This window comes from Capra hircus, chromosome 20 (assembly GCF_001704415.2).
Source record: "Capra hircus breed San Clemente chromosome 20, ASM170441v1, whole genome shotgun sequence".
NCBI lineage: Eukaryota > Metazoa > Chordata > Mammalia > Artiodactyla > Bovidae > Capra > Capra hircus.
The window spans coordinates 41284020-41303377 of NC_030827.1; the positions used below are offsets into that span (position 1 = coordinate 41284020).

General features: G+C 46.0%; 1 protein-coding gene across 1 annotated transcript in view; it reads left to right on the forward strand.

The window, feature by feature from the left end:
- MTMR12 (myotubularin related protein 12) overlaps window positions 1–19358 on the forward strand; it is a 66518-nt gene that overhangs the window by 20571 nt on the left and 26589 nt on the right. Inside the window, exons 2-7 of the mRNA XM_018065668.1 lie at window positions 6934–6994; window positions 9395–9537; window positions 10895–10967; window positions 11873–12003; window positions 13766–13859; window positions 17496–17625. Of these exons, the coding sequence (XP_017921157.1) occupies window positions 6934–6994; window positions 9395–9537; window positions 10895–10967; window positions 11873–12003; window positions 13766–13859; window positions 17496–17625 (632 nt within the window). The remainder of the gene's footprint in view (window positions 1–6933; window positions 6995–9394; window positions 9538–10894; window positions 10968–11872; window positions 12004–13765; window positions 13860–17495; window positions 17626–19358) is intronic.

Genomic DNA, 19358 nt, shown 5'->3' on the forward strand with positions numbered 1-19358 from the left:
GAGTGAAACAACCAGGCTGCCCCGCAGTCTCTCAGCAGATTCTCAGGCACGCAGCTGACACTTGCTTTCACGTGCTTTTGTCCTGTATGAGGCAAAGCCTTGTACAGTGGAGTACAGTTCTCGTAAGGGAATTTTTCTAATTTGTTCTAATGAGTTTTGTAGCAGGAGACTGGTTTTCTGTTGCATGCAATGGATGTTTTGTGGTAGGAAACTAGAGACTGTGTTTGTTGGAACACAGCGGCAAGGAATGTGGGCTCTGGAGTTAGTCAGGGCTTGGGCCGAACCCTTGGTTAGTGACTTATTTTCCTATTAAAGGGAAGTTCCTGAACCTCTTTAAGCCTCAGTTTCTGCATCTGTAAAATGGAAGCAGTACCAATTCTGGTGTTATGCAGATTAATGAGATACTTATGACGAGTACTTATCTGACACATCATAGAACTTAATAAATGTGACTTATTATTATAGTTAAACGTGTGCAGTTGAAGTGGAAGCTGAGACTGACAGCTTGTGGAGGGCCTTGATTGCCGTGTACAGACTTGAACACACCTGTCTTTACTGCTCAGAAGTCTTTTTTCACTTTGGGATTTTCAGCAGTGTTTCAAATAGCTGAGGTTGCTGTATGATCTGTGTTTTGGACAAATAAAGCTGTTTTACTTGTTTAGTCTTCCCTACTGGCTCAGATGGTAAAGAGTCTGCCTGCAATGCAGGAGACCCAAGTTTGATCCCTGCGTTGGGAAGATCCCCTGGAGAAGGGAATGACAGTCCACTCCAGTATTCTTGCCTGGAAAATCCCATGGACTGAGGAGCCTGGTGGGTCCCAGTCCATGGGGTCGCAGAGAGTTGGATACAACTGAATGGCTAACAGCACACTCACACAAAGTTATTTAGTGGCATTCGAGGCAAGGGCTCACCTGTATTGGTTGGTTAGACTCCTTTTTGTTGAACACTAGCTTGTCGGCAGCAGTGTGTATCTTACTGCATTATTCTGACCTCTCCTCTCCCTGTCTGCAGCTGAAGGAAGTCTGCTGAATAGTGGCAGCTTTAGTAGGAAGTCAAGCACTGTTAGAAATCTTGGTGGTTTTTCTGCCGCCGCCTCTCATGCTGAAATTTCCCACACACTTCATGAGATATTTGGCTCCTCCACGACCTAGCTGCTCGGTGGGTTTTCCTTTCTCTCAGATCAGTTTTTGGTCAGCAACTTGTTGCCAGCATCAGAATGTATTTAACATTATTCCAGAGAAGAGGAGGAGTCCCTACTCTTTACAAAATATATTTATTTTTATTTATTTATTTGGCTGCACTGGGTCATAGCCGCTGGATCACCAGGGAGGTACCAAGGAGTCCCTACTGTTAAAGTGAAAAATGTGTAATAAGCTTCTGGGGCATTTGAAAAAAACAAGGGTGAGTCTCCAGTTTCCCTTTTTCCATGAGGGGAAGAGGCCTCCAGTCCTTTCCCTTTTTCTCCGAGGAAATGCTTCTGGTAGATTTATCTTCTCCCCTCTGAGATCGGAGTGCCCTGTCTTGCCCGTGTTTTAGAATCGAGGGCTGGTCTGCAGGGGTCTTCCTTTGCCGTTCTAGTGAGGGCGAGCCGCCATGGACCCTGCCTCCTTTGAGAGCACAAATACTGAGGCTCACTGCGCTGTCACGATGTGGTCATAAGGCAGGCAGTGAGCTCCTGATTCCATTCTCTTCAGCGGGCACCCCGAGGCCAGGACACTTGCCCAGATGGTCCCGCTTGCTCCGGAGGAGGCCGGAACCCACCCAGGTTTCTGACTTGGTCCTGTGCTGTTGCCCGAGAGACCCTTGTTGCAGATAGGAAACACTGTGTGTTCAGTGCAGTCTGCTTGACCGCCTTGCTCCTCACAGCCCACGGGATGAAGCCCAGGCTCCTTAAGACGGCCTTCCTTGTTGCCGTGTCTGCACCTTCTCTTTCCTTTCCTCCTGCCTCTGCTGGTCCGTCTGTTGAACTCCCGCACACTCCTTGTGAGCCACTTCCAGGGAGACTGCTTGAACAGTCTGCCCTTCCCCCGCCCGCTGTTGGTCCCTCTACTGAGTCAGGTCCCCACTTCTGTGTTCCTGGAGTCCCCGTCAGAGCCTTCGTTAACGCGCATATGGCGGTACAGTGTGTTAGTATTGTCTCGTCTCCCCACTGGGCTGTGAGCTCCTGTTTACCTAGCACTGGCTAGAGATTCATTCAGTTACCTTTGTTTCTTATAAATCTCCTCCTTTTTTTTCACGTACAAACCTCAATTATCTTTAGAAGCCTAGCATCCCCTGCTTTTATATACTTCTGAACATATATATAGGTTTTCAGGTGGCTCAGTGGTAAAGAACCCCCCTGCCAATGCAGGAGACGCGGGTTCAATCCTTGAATCAGGAAGACCCCTGGAGAAGGAGATGGCAACCCACTCCAGCATTCTGTCCAGCAAGAGCCTGGACAATCCCATGGACAGAGGAGCCTGGTGGGTTATAGTCTGTGGTATCGAAAAGAGTTGGACACAACTTAGCAACTGAACAATACATATACATATATATTTGTGTGTGTGTGTGTGTGTGTGCACAAATACATACACTGTAGGACTTAGTTTGGAAATGACAAGGCTAAGAACATTATGGGATTATTTTTTGGCACGCCATGCAGCACGCAGGATCTTAGTTTCCCGACTGGGGACCGAACCTGCCCCCGCCTGTAGTGGAAGCGGGAGTCTTAACCACTTGAAGTCCGTGGGGTGTTTTGTTTTTAAGGTAGTTTCTGCTTTACCTGGTATGTGGGAAAGGGTAGAGCAGGGAGTAATATGCGCCCCTACACCCTGAGAAGTCATGCAGAGATTGTGGGGGTAGCCGCCAAGGCACGCCATTCGGGGGGGCTCTCTCCGCTTGAATAATGGTGAAACCCTGTGAGGCTTTACAGCCTGGAGGCCTCATACGTCCTCACCTAAAATCCACACAGTTGGAAGTGGCAGGTGCTCGGTCTGGCGTGTGATTCCCGCCAGTCTTACTCGTGTGAGACGGTGTCTCTGATGTCGGTTCCTAATCCTAGAGCCCTGGACATACTTACTGCACATTGACATGTTGCATGACGTGATTCCTTCATCTCTGGTTTCTGTTATTGGTGCAGTTGACCGAAGTCAGTACCGTTGGTGATGGTCAGCAGAATTGCTGTAGCTAGCTTTGGCTCACAAGGGAGTCTGTTATAAAGATACAGATGTGATGCTTGGAACTGTGGGCCAGAGGCGTGGTTGGGCATCACCAGAGCCTGGAAATCCATGGAGACCAGGCCAGGACTGCTTGTTTGTTTGGGGGACGGTCTTCTTTCTCCACCTATCTTCTTCATGTGTGTCATTCTTTACAGAACAGCTTTCTCTGCTGCCACGTATTTGTAGCCAAATCTACAAAGTCTGTGGGCTTCCCAGGTGGCACTAGTGGTAAAGTACCTGCCTACCAATGCAGGAGACAGAAGACATGCAGGCTCGATCCCTGGGTTGGGAAGATCCCCTGGAGGAGGGCACGGCAATCTGCGCCATTATACTCACCTGGTGAATCTGATGGACAGAGAAGCCTGGTGGGCTACTGTCCATAGGGTCGCCAAGAGTCGGGCACCACTGAAGTGGGAAGATCCCCTGGAGGAGGGCACGGCAATCCGCGCCATTATACTCACCTGGTGAATCTGATGGACAGAGAAGCCTGGTGGGCTACTGTCCATAGGGTCGCCAAGAGTCGGGCACCACTGAAGTGACTTGCACACATGCTACAAAGCCTGTAGTTAAAGTAGCCAGCTTGATTAGCTTCTCTTAGCCCTTCAGCCAAATTAGTGGGGGAGATAAAATGATTAGCCGTTTGCAACTATGTCTTGTCTGTTAGCTCATGCAGGTGGTGGGAAGGAGGTGGTACTCTCCAGGAAGGAGGTTAGGGAAGCAGGGAACACTCGTCCAGGACAAGGGAGTTTTGGGTTGGACCATCCTGAGAGATGTCCTCTGATTGCCTTGTTCATGGGATGTAAACTAAAGGATTTCATTAACCATTTCAAGAATTGATGTACGTCAGTAATTTGGGATAGTATAAAATCTTTAAGTCGGAAGATGATACTTCTGTGGACAGCGTAACAGTAAGGCTGTCTTCTCTGTCCTGGCTTCAGTTTTTCAACTGAATTCCAAGCGCTAAAGATGATTGCTAGTTTTCTAACAGCTGATTGAATTTAATGCATAGCTTTGCTTTCCTCAGACACAGATGATAAACCTGTCAAAAATAATTGTGCTTTAATTTAGTTCTTGTCAATGACAGATGATGAAACCTCTCAATGAGAATTTCTAAATTACCAAATCCACTCCTAGCATTTACATATGCAAAAAACAGTCTCTCTTGTATAACCTGGAGCAGCGTGTCAGAGTCATCTGGGGAGTGTTTACAGATGAGAGACTCAGCTGCGGCCCCCACACTCTGATTCCTCAGGCTTGCGGTAGGGCCTGAGCGTCTGCGGAGGTGAAGAACAAGCTCCCCAGATGACCTGATGCTCCACAGCTTTGAGAGGCGCTGCGTCAGGGAGGCTTGATTTATTGGCGTCTCCCAGGATGGAAATCAGTCATCTCCAAAACCGACCAGGCACAAAGCAGGTTCTCTGAAGACACTACGACTTCATTCTGCAGCCTCAAGATGGGCTGTCTGGCCTCTCCCAGCCTCAGCTGTACTGTGGTTTCTTCTAGTACTGGGGGGCTTCAATTTGAATCAACAGATTCCAGAAACTCATACCACCCAGAAACTTCTACCCAAAACAAAGTAAAAATATTTCATTTTAATACGTTGACAGAACTGGTTGTGTTTTGTAGCATTTCCTGCAGTCAGGATTTGATTGTTTGCATCCCCGCAGTGTCATTTAACATGTTTCTCTGTCCCAGTGTTCTTATAAACTGGTAGGTAGCAGCTCAAGCAGATGGAGTGAGATATTTTGGCAAGAATTCTTCATAGGTGATGTGGTAGGTTGATGAGGGGGCCCAACAACACTTTTTGTTTTTCCCCAGTGTTTTACCATATGATATTTTTTATTCTGTCTTTTTGTGGAAAAATTTGATTTTGACTCACTAAGTTGATTTACAACCCATTGATAGATACAAGCCCTAGTTGGAAAAATACTGTTACAGAGAGGGAAATAAGCATGCACTTGGATACTTAAAAGGTGATATTATAGATGCCAGTAGAAGAATGTCTAACATGAATATTCTAGTATGGGGATAAATTGTTTTTAAAAGTAGTGAAAATCTATATAAAGAAGTAACCCCCATTGAGTCTTAAAGTTAACAGCCATTTATGATTGATGTTTTGGTCCATTCACTCATTAAGGATTGCTAGTTATCTTTGACTATCGGGTAAACACTGAACCCTGGATAGAAGCCTTTGAAGACGTTGTTAATTGAGAAACAGTGACACAGAACCTCGCCTTGGACTTCCCTTGGTGGTCCAGTAGATAAGCGTCTTCTTGCCAGTGCAGGGGACATGGGTTCAGTCCATCAGCCAAGAAGATTCCACAGTCTGCAGAGCAATAAACACGTGCTCCCTAGAGCTCGTGCTCTGTGACAAGAGAAGCTAACCCACCGAGAAGCCTGTGACCCACAGCGAAGAGTAGCCCCTGCTCTCTACAACTAGAGAGCCTACGTGCAGCAATGAAGACCCAGTGTAGCCAAAAATAAGTAAATTTAAAAAAAAAGAAAAGAACCTGGCCTTGATTTACTAGAAATGATTGCGTCCTGGGGCACTGTTGTGTGGTTTTAGGTAGCTTAGAAGGAGCAGGTCTGTTCGCAGCCACCTGTTCTGAGCCCTGGTGTGCTGCAGGGCTTCCCAGGGGCGCTAGTGGTAAAGAACACACCTGCCAGTGCAGGAGACGCAAGAGACATGGGTTCGCTCCCTGAGTCGGGAAGACCCCCTGGAGGCGAGCATGGCAGCCCACTCCAGTATTCTTGCCTGGAGAATCCCATGCACAGAGAAGCCTGGTGGGCTGCAGTGCATAGAATCACAGAGTCGGACATACCTGTAGTGACTCGGCACGCACGCACATGCTGCAGAGTGGATGGATCTGTATTGACTTGACACGTCCATAGCTTCCTGTTTTTACCTTCCAGCCCTTTACACAGGTCCATTTTCTCCCAGAAACACAGAAGTCTACTTCAGTTTTGATCCTTGATTCTCACTGGAGGAAGAAGGGAATCATTCTTGGGCTGTCTTCCATTCTCTCTCAGACTCTGCTCGAGCTGCCTTGCCTTGCTGAGTGACATCTGTTCCTGTATGTGGGGAGTGCCCATCCCTGCTCCTCTTAAGCATTGTCACTTCTGAATTGTTAGTGTAACCCATTGAACTGACCTGCTGAAATTTTCTGGCTTCTTTAGTTAAAGATACTTTAGGTACTTCCCTGGTGATTCAGTGGTTAAGACTCTGTGTTCCCTGCAGGTGGCTGGCGTTCAGTCCCTGGTTGGGGAACTAAGATCTTACATGCTGTGCTGCCCCCCAAAAAGAATAAACCAAATGTACCTATTTTCTTAAAAGTTTTTTTTTTAATTACTTTAAAAAAGCTATTAACACAACATTGCAGATCAGCTATGTGTTAGTTAGTTGCTCAGTTGTATCTGACTCTTTGTGACCCCATGGACTGTAGCCCGCCAGGCTCCTCTGTCCTTGGTGATTCTCTAGGCAAGAATACTGGAGTGGGTTGCCATGCCCTCCTCCAGAGGATCTTACCAACCCACGGATCAAACCCAGGACTTCTGCATTGCAGGTGGAGTCTTTACCATTTGAGAAACCAGTTATACTTCAATTAAAAAAAACACCTAGCTTGTCAAATAAACAAAAAGCTGCTGAACGTGATGTTTTAGCATGTATTCCGAAAGTATGGCTTTATGTTATTCACTTGAGCCCTTAAATATATTACCCTTTGCTCTTCTCTTTTAGGAAATTCACACAAACGAAAAGGAAGTAACCGAGAAGGAAGTCACTCTTCACTTGTTGCCAGGTAACAGTCATGTTAGCGTCGCACCTCCTCATGTGCAGTTCAAAGCCAGCAATAAATTATGTCATTTCTAGTAGCACTATATATAAACTCCTTTGTTTTCATCCACACAGTGTGTGACAATAATGAGTTGGACCAGAATATCAAGGTCTTTAGTTCAGTGTCTGCACACCTGGAACTGAATATTACACCATCTGCAAAGAATTTTTGTTTCCTCCTACCCAGAGCGAATGAAAATAAAGGCGGGAAATTCTCACCTCTTTGTAAGCAAATGAGGTCTTTTTTCAGGTTGCCTTACTTGGCCCCATCAACTTTTCTGGTCCCTATCTGGAAGATTCTGGTCCCTTCTAGATCCTTACATCCCACCCAGCTGGGGCTTAACCAACTCCCCAACCCTGGACTGCCAGGGCTTGCTGTTTGTCATCACTGAGGAGACTGGATTGGCTGGATTTTTTTTTTTTGAGATGGAGGAGAGTGACTGTCTATAGCGTAAATTGAGTTTTAATTATTTCTGAATTCAGAAACAAACTTGGTGGTGTAGGCTCTCCAGATATGGGGCTATCCTGTGAGTTGTGCTTTCAGTTCTGCTTTCTTTTTTTTCCAGCTTTTTTCATAAGTATTTTTGGGTACATTTCCCAAAACAATTGAGGCCTCATTCTGGTTCTTTTAATTTTATTCCCTTTTATTGGGACAGTATGAATATGCACAAGTTTCTGACTGATCCACCTTATTTCATAAACATCAGAAATCTCTAACTTTAAAAAAAAATGTTTTTAAGTGTCAAAGGCTCTTCCCTATAAAAAATGGCCTAAACCTCAATCCATATATCAGTTTGCTCTTCTTGGGGTACAGATTTGGAAGCTTACTTTTGTCTTCAGCTTAGTGTTACACACATTCTCGCATTCCCTGGATTCCTGACGTCTCGTCTCGCTGTGCAGCCCAGGTTTCCTAGACTAGATTAAGATCTTTCCCAGCTCATGCCTCATGTGACCTGAGACTCTGTCTGTCTGTACTGGCTGACAGGTGTGGCGAGGCCTCGAGTGCCTGAGCATGGACCCATATGGCTTGCCTGGCCTTGGGGCAGGTTCACTATTAAAGCTGTTCTATTTATTTATTTTTAAAGCTGTTTTACACCAGGGGTTCAAAGCATAGAAAGCCTTGCTCACGTGCCTTCTACCTTGAACTCAGCTAAAGCACTTTTTCTGAGACTATTTTAAACTCACTTCATTGTTTTCTTCAAGCCTGGTGGTTTGAAGATGCTGACCTCTCTGTAGAGGCTGAGCTGGTGACAGAACCATCTTCCTGTATTTCTATTGTATTTAACAGCTTGGAAGAGAGAAAAAAACAAGGTGAAACATTTTATGTGTCCCTTCAAGTCTTAGTATCTGAAATTCTTCTTTGTTTTCATATTGAAAGTTAGAATAGATTAATTTTTAGCCAAATGGTAAATTTAAAGACACTGAAGGGAAAATCCAGAGGGAGATTTTAAGACGATGGTTGTCTGTTAGATGAGGAGAAAATTCCTTTTTTTCTTGTCCCAAAGTATTTACACTTAGGTGTTTTTTGCTTTTTTTAAAAATTTTATACTCAGTTTTTTGTTTCCCTGTATCCTCCTTTTATTTTTCTGTCCTCACCATCCGGCCCTCATGAGCCTCTCCACTTCCTGCCTATCCCTAAACCCTCATCTCTTTGACTGGAGACGGAAGTTGTCTCTCTCTGTCACCAGGAAATACAGCTCCCGTGCTGCTGGGCGTCTGCAGAGAGAGCAGGAAAGGTGACATAGTGAGAGGAAACACGCTCAGCGAAGAAAGGGAGGAAACAGGCTTGCTTTCCCACAAACCTCTGACCTCCCTTTTCCTCCCATCCTTGTCTGTGGAGCCAGACCGAGTGCGGTCATGCTGTACCCCCTGGGCCTGAGGAAGCTGCCTGAGAGCTCCGGACCAGGCACACACCCCGTCCTCTTTCCGGGGTAAGGAATGGCCACTCTCGCAGGAAGGGGAGCGCGAGAACGACATTCCGCAGCTTGCCGGCCAGCCCGTCTGGCGTTGCTCGCTTGGGTACCGCTTCTGCTCGGGTACAGAACGTCTGTTCGGGTTCAAGTGATGGAAGCACTAAGATCTGTGCCTGCCCGTGCGGCCTAGGTCGTTTCTACCTCTTTGGACACGTCCATTATTCGCAGTGAGAAGACAGGAGTGCCCCATGTGAAGGTGTATCTGAGTCATTGTGGTTCCACTTCTCCGTGGGCCCCACGCTGCTTTGTCTCCCCCTGGGTTTTGCAGCTCCCCTGTGCCATGTCGTGGCCTGTGTTTGTCTTTACAGGAATAGAGCCAGGGAAGCTTGTACTGCTTGCCTTCTGTATGTTGCTTGAGGACTCTCAGGACACTTTGCTTTGGTTTCCATCAGGTGAACAGCTGCTGTGTGAAGCCAGCACAGTACTGAAGTGTGTCCAGGAAGATTCCTGTCAGCGTGGAATCTACGGGAGGCTTGTCTGCACAGACTTCAAGATTGCTTTCTTGGGCGACGATGAATCTGCCCTGGATAATGATGTGCGTGTGAGCTGCACTTGGCTGAGTTTGGGGTAGCACTGCCCCTGTGACCCCGCTGTCTTTTTCCCCAGCTTCTCAGTAACTTGCCCTTAATGCATGTAAACACAAAGGCCAGAGTCCTTCTCACCATGATCTGCTCTCCCTCCTTTGGTGGGAGGACCGCTGTGCAGTTCCACCAGTGCCTCCCGTCGTGCTGGCGTGCATTGGACCTCATAGGTTGACACCATCAACTTTTTTATTTTCTTCTGTATTTCAGTGCGGTACATATCACTCAGGGGAATCACAGCTCCCCAAAAACACTAGTTCCCCCTGTTTTCTCTGCACAGAACTCTTCCCCAGATTTAGCAACTAAGTTCAGTTATGAGACTGGTGCTGAATGCAGCACTTGAGTTTGGTTTTGTGTTTGCTCTGCACTGAGCAGCAGTGTTCTTGTGTAAGACTTGTCCCCCTTATGAAGAGTGAGCAGAGGAGAGAAAAGGAGTGTCCGTGCCACTCGGAGCCCACTGTGTGCGGTCCCGGAAGCCGGTCAGCCCGGCCATGGCAGCATCTCGCTGCCTCACAGTGTGGGCCTCTGTGCCGCCACTGCGTTAAGAGCCTAGTTCCTAGTCCTGTGCAGAGAGAGCATTTGCAGAAATGCGAATCTCCTGGGGTTTTCTTCCTGCCCTCTCATAGCTTTGTCACTCACCTATCACTCACCTGCATTTGGGTAGAAAAATCCGAACCTGCCTGCCACCTCCCAGCACCTCTCAGAGCGCGTGTGCAGCTGCCTGGCCTGTTGGCCTGGGAGCAGCCCAGGACTGACATGTCCTGCCTGGGTTTGAAAACAAGTGTTCACAACATTTCTCACACTTTGCTACTTCATTGTCCTTTTCCTCGGGATGTGACATTTCCCTGTTTGTTTAGGGCGTATACCTTTTCATTTATTTTTTCTTTAGTTTTATTGAGATAGAATTGACATACAACATTGTAGTGGTTTCAGATGTACAACATGATGAATTTGGGATACGTATGTATTGTGAAATGATCATCACAATACGTTTAGTTAACATCCGTCTCCTCACGTAGTTGTACAACTTTTTTCTTGTGGTGAGAACTTTTAAGATCTAGCCTGTTAGCAACTTTCTAATGTACCGTGCAGTGTTACTAACCATAGTCACCATGCTGTATGTTACATTTCCAGGACTTACTTATTTTATAATATAACCTAAGTCTGTACCTTTTGACCACCTTTGCCCATTTCCCCCATCCGCTCCTCATTTTTCTTAGTATGCAAGTTGGGAATAGTAATTCATTGTGCCTGTAAATGTCTAACAGTGCTTAGCAAGGAATCACAGTTGTTTCCTTTTGAATTTTTTAGGAAACGCAGTTTAAGAATAAGGTCATAGGAGAAAATGACATTACCCTCCACTGTGTTGATCAGATTTATGGAGGTGAGTATCTGTGTTCCCCAGGCCTTTGAATGTGTAGCTGGTAATGATGGGTTGGTTTTGTTTTTTGGACTTTTATAGTTTATTAAAATTTCTTCACCCATTTATCTTAATCAGTTTTATGGATGATAAAACTGAGATGTGAAGTGGCTTATTTGAGGAGGAGCTTATTAGCTGGTGAAGCTTGGACTTGAACGTGAACCTGTTCTTTCTAATACTCCACGGTGCCATTACAGGCTAGGTGTTGGTCATATGTCAGTGTTAGCCATGCAGGTCTTACTTTAAAGGCTAACCTATAAAAGTCTGTTGTAGCACACCAGCTGTCTATTCTGCTGATTACACAAAGCCTCTCTTGGCATCACTTCTCTATTTTGGTAGTCAAGGCTTTGTGAGCAATTACTTGGTAGCTGTTTATGGAGTTCCCAGCACCAGGATGTCCAAACTCAGGGTCAGGGTCAGGAGGGGCCCTAGCCATAAACCCGGGAGTCGGCTGTCCCAGGTCAGGTCCCTAATGATCTCCCATCTTTCATAATCTCAGCTTTCAGAGCTGGGTTTTCTGCAGGAGTTGATTCTGCTGCCAGTGGCAGGTCCATTTTGGTCTTGTACTTTCTCTGGAGGAATGAGGAGCCCTGGCTGTTGTAGAGTCCTAGGCTCCTGCTGGGTGGAACAGGGTGGGCTCCTGCTGGGTGGGACAGGGTGGGGTCCTGCTGGGTGGGACAGGGTGGGCTCCTGCTGGGTGGGACAGGCCCTGGCTGGGTGGGATGGGGCCGTGCTAATGGTTACTGAGAAGATGACGCCTTTCCGCTCACTTTTGAGAGGCCTCCTTGGAAGTTAGCAGTTTACCTTGTTTCTTTAGCATTAACCTGTCTTATAGCATGATTTCCCTTCTTGATTTCATTGTTTTGTAGTGTTTGATGAGAAAAAGAAGACTCTCTTTGGACAGCTGAAGAAGTACCCTGAGAAGCTCGTCATCCACTGTAAAGACCTCCGGGTGTTCCACTTCTGTCTGAGGTACACAAAAGAAGAGGAAGTCAAAAGGGTAACTAGTCGCATGTGTTTTTAGGTTTTATTTCCCATCAGGTTTTCCCCGCTTACTCAGTTCTTGCTTCCACTGCACGAAGGTTGAGGGGAGCCTTTCACTCTGTAAAGTTGAAACTGGTTATAACCTCATGTACTTTGATTAGAATTGAGAGATAACTTGGTAGAGCAGGACTGTATTGTCCTGGCACATGGTACAGTTAGTCCTTCGATTCATACCATGTTTGTTCCCAGAGCCTTCAGAGGGTGGGAGGTGGGAGACCAGGGTCAGAAGGCAGTCAGGGAGGGGAAGATGGATGGAGCAGCTAGAAGCAACCCCCTTCCCCGACCCCACCAGCCTTTCCAAAAGCAGCAGCAGCGACCCCCAACTCCCACATGAAGGAGCTGACATCTGGAGGGTCGTGGTTGCATGTGGAGGGAGGTGGAGGTACATGGTCATGGGCAAAATGAGTCACCAAATAAGCCTGTGCTTTTGGTCACTTACTTAATCTGGTTGCTGCAGCAAATTGAGGTGTGTAACCGGGTGAACTGGTTACAGTGATTATTTTAAGTTACAAGGTTTCTCTTAAGATATTGAAGGTCTCAGACTTGCCACTGTCACAGTAAACGCATCAGGGAAAACCTTTAGCGAGAGGTCAGTTTATCAGTTGGCTTTGGCTACAGTGAGTTATTAGACATTCTTTTTAGATATCCCCTTAATCTTCTTTCAGGTAGCACGGGAGTTTGGTTAGAATAATAAACATGACCCCAGTATTTGTTCTGAGCAGAAAAAAGTGGTACAGATACGGAAAATTCCCTAAGAAGCAAGAAACTTCCATTTGAATGATGATTTTCATCATCTGTCCAAATACACTTTTTGTTTGGAACTTCAAACTAAAAGCATGGTAGATTGAGTTCCTTATCTTCTAGAAAGAAAGAAAGAAAGTGGTGTCGCTCAGTCGTGTCCCACTTTTTGCGACTGCATAGACTGTAGCCTGCCAGGCTCCTCCGTCCAGGCAAGGGATTTTCCAGGCAAGAACGCTGGAGTGGGTTGCCGTTCCCTTTTCCAGGGGAATCTTCTTGACCCAGGGATTGAAGCTGGGTCTCCTGCATTGCAGGCAGACTCCTTACCGTCAGCCACCATGGGAAGGCTGTCTTCTAGAAGAAGATCCTTAAGGCCATAACACATAGATCAGAATAGCTCAGTGTCTTGGTTATTATCTGATATCAGCTTTACATCTTTAGAAAGACTCCCCTGGTGGCTCAGACGGTAAGGAGTCTGCCTGCAAGGCAGGAGACCCGGGTTCACTCCCTGGGTCGATGGTATCCCCTGGAGAAGGAAAGGGCAACACACTCCAGTATTCTTGCTTGGAGAATTCCACGGACAGAGGAACCTGGCGAGCTACAGTCCATGGTGTTGTAAAGAGTCAGACATGACTGAGCGACTTCACTTTCTTTTACTTTACATTTTTGACATGTCAGATTTTTGGAGTGTCTGAATACGGCACTTGTTTTTTTTAGCACTTTGTCTTTGATAAATTAGATTATGTCTTAAAAATTTCCCTAGAAATTCAAAGCTCTTAAAAAACCTGACAAAATAGTTAGCATTCTGTTTGTGTGGCATTATTCCAAGAGATAATATCACAGATACAGACCTCAGTGAGAGTTAGCATGTTGCTCAGCGGAGCCCATGGGCATTACTGAAAACCTAGACAACTTGGATCTTGTCTCTCAGTGTTTACTTGCCAAAAGCATGACTGTATCCATTACTTGGTTCTTTGTAGATTGTCAGTGGCATAATTCATCATACCCAGGCCCCTAAACTGCTTAAACGATTGTTTCTGTTTTCCTACGCGACTGCAGCACGAAACAGCCCAGGTAAGCTTTCATCCGCAGTTAGGCAGGACCCTTCCAGTTCCTACCTGCAGCTCATGGGAGAAAACCCATCCGTGGGTTTTTTCCCCCATCTTTTCTAGCAATGGGTCACCTCTTACTTGGGTGATTGATTCAAAGTTCTTTTTTTAAAAAAGGTTTCTGTTTCTTTCCTGTGATCTTTGTTGCTTTAACTTATCTTTTAGGTTTGTTTGCTTTTTGTGAAGGATTATTTGATGGGTTCTTATGGAAGATTAAAATCAATAGATTGTCATTGGAAATGTGAGACTATAGAGAAAGAAAATTGAGACAAGTTTAAAATCACCCTTTCTGTCCCTGGGCTCTTTGTTCCACTTTCATAGGCTTGATTTCATTTCATAAGACCCTACAAAAATGTCTTGCATTCTAGAAAGTTTTTAAACAGCCAGAACATGCTTTATAGCAAATATTTGGGGGTGGGGAAGGGAACACTTGTACAGAAGAGAGCACATCCGAAAACCAGTTTGGTTCGAAAACTTGAAATTCCAAATGTTTTCCATTTGGTTCCCTGAAAAAGAGAGCAATCTTTTTAGTAAGAAACTGTGGTCATCTGAACGAGCTATTAATAATGCCCAGTGTTGTACAGTGATTCCACAGATGCTTGTCTTCATCCTTCTCTGGATCTTTCCCCTCCGTCTGTTCACTTGCTCTTCCCGTTCCTTTTTTTTTTTTTAATTCCAAATTAGTATTTTAATTTTTTTTCCTTCCAGTTTTACTGAGATATAATTGACACAGCATGTCTAAGTTTAAGGTGCACAGCATAACGATTTGATTTCCATTGTCATGACATGATGCCCACAGTAATTTTAGTGAACGTCCATCATCGTACATCGACATGATATTCAAGAAACAGAAAAATTTTTTCCTTGTGGTCAGAACCCTTAGGATTTACTCTCTTTAACAGCTTCCATACATAAACGCACAGCAGTGTTACTTGTACTCGTCATGTTGTACATTACGTCCCTATCTGCCCGTCACTCTGAACGTGAAGTTGGTGTTGACCAGTCCCGTGCGTGTGTCATGAGCCTTTCTTCAGGGACATGACGTGTCCTACCTGCACATGTCACGCTTTGTGGAATGCAGAGTTGCTTTGTCACCAGCTGCTCACTTGGTAAATGTTTCTCGAATGCTTGCTATGGGTCAGGCACCCTGGAAATATGAACAGGACTAAATCTCTGCCCTCTAAGAGCATTGAGTCAGGGAATTCCCCAGTGGGCCAGTAGTTAGGACACTGTGCTTCCACTGCAGGGGGCCTGGGTTTAATCCCTGGTTGGGGAACTAGGATCCTGAACACCACACGGCACAGCCAGAAGAAGAAATAAGCAACCAGTCAGTGCTGTGTGCTCTGGTGGAAGGGACCGGCCACGCTGGGGAGGGAGGGCTGTCAGAGGGCAAAGGTTGGGCCTGAGCTGCTGGTGGAGATTGTATCCGAAAGGCACTCAGGAGTGTTTGAGGAAGTGACACTGGCGTGTGCAGAGATGAAGCTATCTGGAGAGCAGGCTGCATTTGGGGAACTGTGGTGATCTTGAAGAAAAGGTGTGAATTTCCAGGTCTGTCCCTCCTGAGTTCAAATCTTTGTCCAGCTGCCTAGTAGCGTAGACCCTGGGGATGGTGCTTAACTCCTGAGGCCTCTGTTTTCTCATTTAAAAAACAGTAGTGTTAATGCTTCCCATGAATGTTTTGAAGACTGTAGATGGTTAAATGCACGGCACATAGGGTACAGTCATTGAGTGAGGGTTAATTGAGAGTGTAACTACTTATTCAGGGCAGATTCTGCCCAGAGAATTACACTGACATGAAAATGTACTCAGCACTACTAGTAGTCTGAGCCTAAACCTTGTGCCTTCATGTAGTAAGTTCCTGTCTGTGAATGATCTTTTCATGGTAGCAATACGTGTACGTGCTGATTAGCTGGGCGCTGGCTGACAACAGCGTGTTGCAGTATGAGCTGTACAAAATACGACCTCTTTGTTGATTGCTGTACTTCGTATAAACATTTATTGGGTCTACATGTGAAAATCATACTGTTTTTAGGAGCTCTGCCTCTCCCTTGTATCCTGACTCTTGGTCTGGACCAGCACAGGACATATCCTAGCTCCCCAGCAGGTGTCAATCTGTATGCCAAAACCCTTACCTTGACTGACCCTGGCAGTTTCATTACCTTATGGAGGTTTTTTTTGTGCCAAAATGTCCAGGCTGTGTAGCATCTTGTGTTCTATTCAAATTCCAACATCCTTCTCTTCTCCTTCCAGCCCTCCTTTTTTTGGTAAAGTAAAGGTTATAACTGAGAGGTGCAAGTGGACCAGTTAGTTTTTTTATTGTGTAGGGGTTTGTAGAAATGGGTGCTTTGCAATCGGAACATCTTTCATTTTTCTCAGGTTTAATAATTCACACATGTGCTTTGGCTGAAAGGTCCTAAATGTTTGTGACCTGGCATTTTAGGAAAGAACTTATCTGTGTTGCTAAGATAATGACCTAGTATGCTTGAATAGGAATATTGGTATTACTTATGTCTGTGGGGAAGTTTATTTGCATCTGTTAACCTTATGGGAAATTTATGCTGCCTAGGTTTGAATTCCAGTTCTGCCATTGCCTAGCTGTGTGACCTTGGACGAGTTAATTGACCTTTCTGTGCCATGCCTGAATGAAGGAAATAATATTGCCTACCCTGTAGGGTTGTGAGGATTGAGCACATGAAAGGTGCTTAGAATAGTGCTTGGCATCCTAAGTGCTGTATAAGCTTCACTACTGTTGTTGCTGTTTTTTTAATCATTGTTTGTATTATCATTCTCTGTACTATGATGTGGTTTTATTAAAAGGAGCAGGTGGGCATTTAATTTAACACTTTGTTTTCCCCAGAAGGCTTGCTTTTTAAAGATGTGCACAGGTTGGAACGAACTGATCCGTGTGACCACCCAAGGGTGTTTTGGTGCACGTCACCCTCATCAGGCAGTGCTGTGGGGAGGACCACGGGCACACCTGCTGAGCTGCGTGAGCAGCACTCCTGAGCCCTTGCTCCTTGCAGGGAGTGGCAGGGTGAGGGGCAGAAGTCCCCATCAGCGAGATGTGGCCCTTGGCCTATGGGCCCCGACCCTCGACGTGGCCATCTCCTTCGTTTGTGGCTTTCAGGAGCCAGGTGTCACACTGAGGACTCCTCTTCTTGGCAAGGAGGCTTTAGACTCAGGAATCTGACATGCTGTTCAAATGAGTTTGCCATCTTATGCACACATGGGTAGGGCTAAAAATATTTTATTATTTTAGCATTTGTGCCAAGCCAGTCTTTTAGTGCTTCACGGGATCTTTTTTATGTTATATAAATTATCTCATGGTCAGATGACTGCAGATGGAGCTATAAATTACTTTTGCAAGGAATGGAACGAGAACAGCTCCTTTCCCCTGGTACAAAGAGACAGAGCCTCGCTTATAATTTTGGATGAATGACAGAAAGAAAGGAACAAGGTTAGGATGAAGTAGTGAGTTCATTCTGCAGGGATAAAAATGGGCTTTGTGGAGGAACTTGGGGCCCAAGGAGCCACTTTCACAGCATTAAAACACCAGGCTTCACGACAAAATTTTACTGTCTTTCTCCATTTGTTTTGTTAGCAATGGACCCCAAGAAGCACGCCGTAATGTTTGACACACTTCAGGACTGGTGTCGGGAGCTGGAGCGGACCAAAGGCAACATGAAGTACAAGGCAGTGAGTGTCAATGAAGGCTATAAAGTCTGTGAAAGGTAAGCTCTCGGCACCATGCTTTTCTTTTTGGCGGATTTGTTGAGATTTAATTCACGTGCCTTGCCAGTTCATCCCCGTGATGTGTATCGTGGTTTTTAGCACATTCACAGGGTTGTGCAACTGGGTGTGCTCAGCTGCTCAGTCAGTCGTGTCTGACTCCATGTGACCCCGTGGACTGTAGCCCACCAGGCCCCTATGTCCATGGAATCCTCCAGGCAAGAACACTGGAGTGGGTTGCCATGCCCTCCTCCAGCGGATCTTCCCGACCCAGGGATCCAACCCGCGTTTCTCACATCTCCTGCAGCCATCACCCTGGTTGATTTGAGAACATTTTCATCATCCCCAGAAACCCCCATGTCCCCACCCACCCGCCCCAGCCCTAGGCTGCCGCTCATCTACTTTCTGTTTCTGTAGATTTGCCTGTCCTCAGCAGTTCGCGTAAATGGAGCTGTGCAGAATGTGGCCCTCGTGCCTGGCTTCTTTCACTGAACACAAATGTTATCACGGCTCATCCATGTCATAGCAGATATCAGAATCTCATTCTTTTATTACTGCTGAATAATATTCCATGGTGTGGATGTGCCGTATTTTATTTATCTGTTCATTAGTTGAGGGACATGGAATTGTTATCACTTTTTGGCTATTATGAATATGCTGCTGTGAACATGAGTATAAGCTTTCATATGGACGTATTTTTAGTTCTCTTGGGTGTATTCCTAGGGATGAAATTGCTGAGTCATATAGGAACTGCACATTTAACCTTAAGAGGAACTGCCAGACTATTTTCCATAGCCCCTGCACCATTTCTACACTCCTGTCCACAGCAATTGAGGGTTCCACTTTCTCCACATCGATCCTGTGCTTTTTTAAGAAACCCTTAAGAGTAATGACAGTGTATTAGAAGGTAATAAGTGCTTTCCTGGTGGCTCAGGTGGTAAAGAATCTGCCTGCATTTTAGGAGAGCTGGGTTTGATCCCTGCATGGGGAAGATCTTCTGGAGAAGGGAATGGCAAACCACCCCAGTATTCTTGCCTGGAAAATCCCCTGGACAGAGGGCTACAGTCCATGGGGTCACAGGGTCAGACACAACTGAGTGACTAATACTTTCATTTTCACTTCAAGTGCTATGGAGAAAAAAGTAGATCAGGCCAGGGGCTGGGGCACGCTGGAGGTGTTGGTGGGAGGGTGGGTCAGGCAGAGGGACAGTGTGGGCAGAGGGCCTGAGGTGGGATTGAGTCTGGTGGTGTGGGAAGCAGTGAGGGGCCCAGGGGCTGGAGGGGACTGAGCGGCCAGAGCGGTAGAGGGTGTGATCAGGGAGGAGAGGGCCAGCTGGGTGCTGATGGCTGGAGCAGTTTCCAGAGTTGAGAGGGCAGAGCGGAGGAGCTTGAGCAGAGAGGCTTGATGTGGTCTGACCTACATTTTTAAAGGATGACTCTGCGTCACCCTTTTTTTGGAAACTTGAATCTTATCGTTTTGGAACACATTCCTCAACACCCTGCTAACACTTTCCAAAAATCCATATTTTTCTAGAGCATTTCGTGTTCGTGATTCTGAGGGGCCTCGTCAGCAGATCAGTTTTTTTTTAAACTATTTATTTTAATTGGAGGCTAATTGCTTTACAATATTGTAGTGGTTTTTGCCATACATTGACATGAATTAGCCATGGGTGTACATGTGTTCCCCATCCTGAATCACCCTCCCACGTCCCTCCCCATCCCATCCCTCAGGGTCA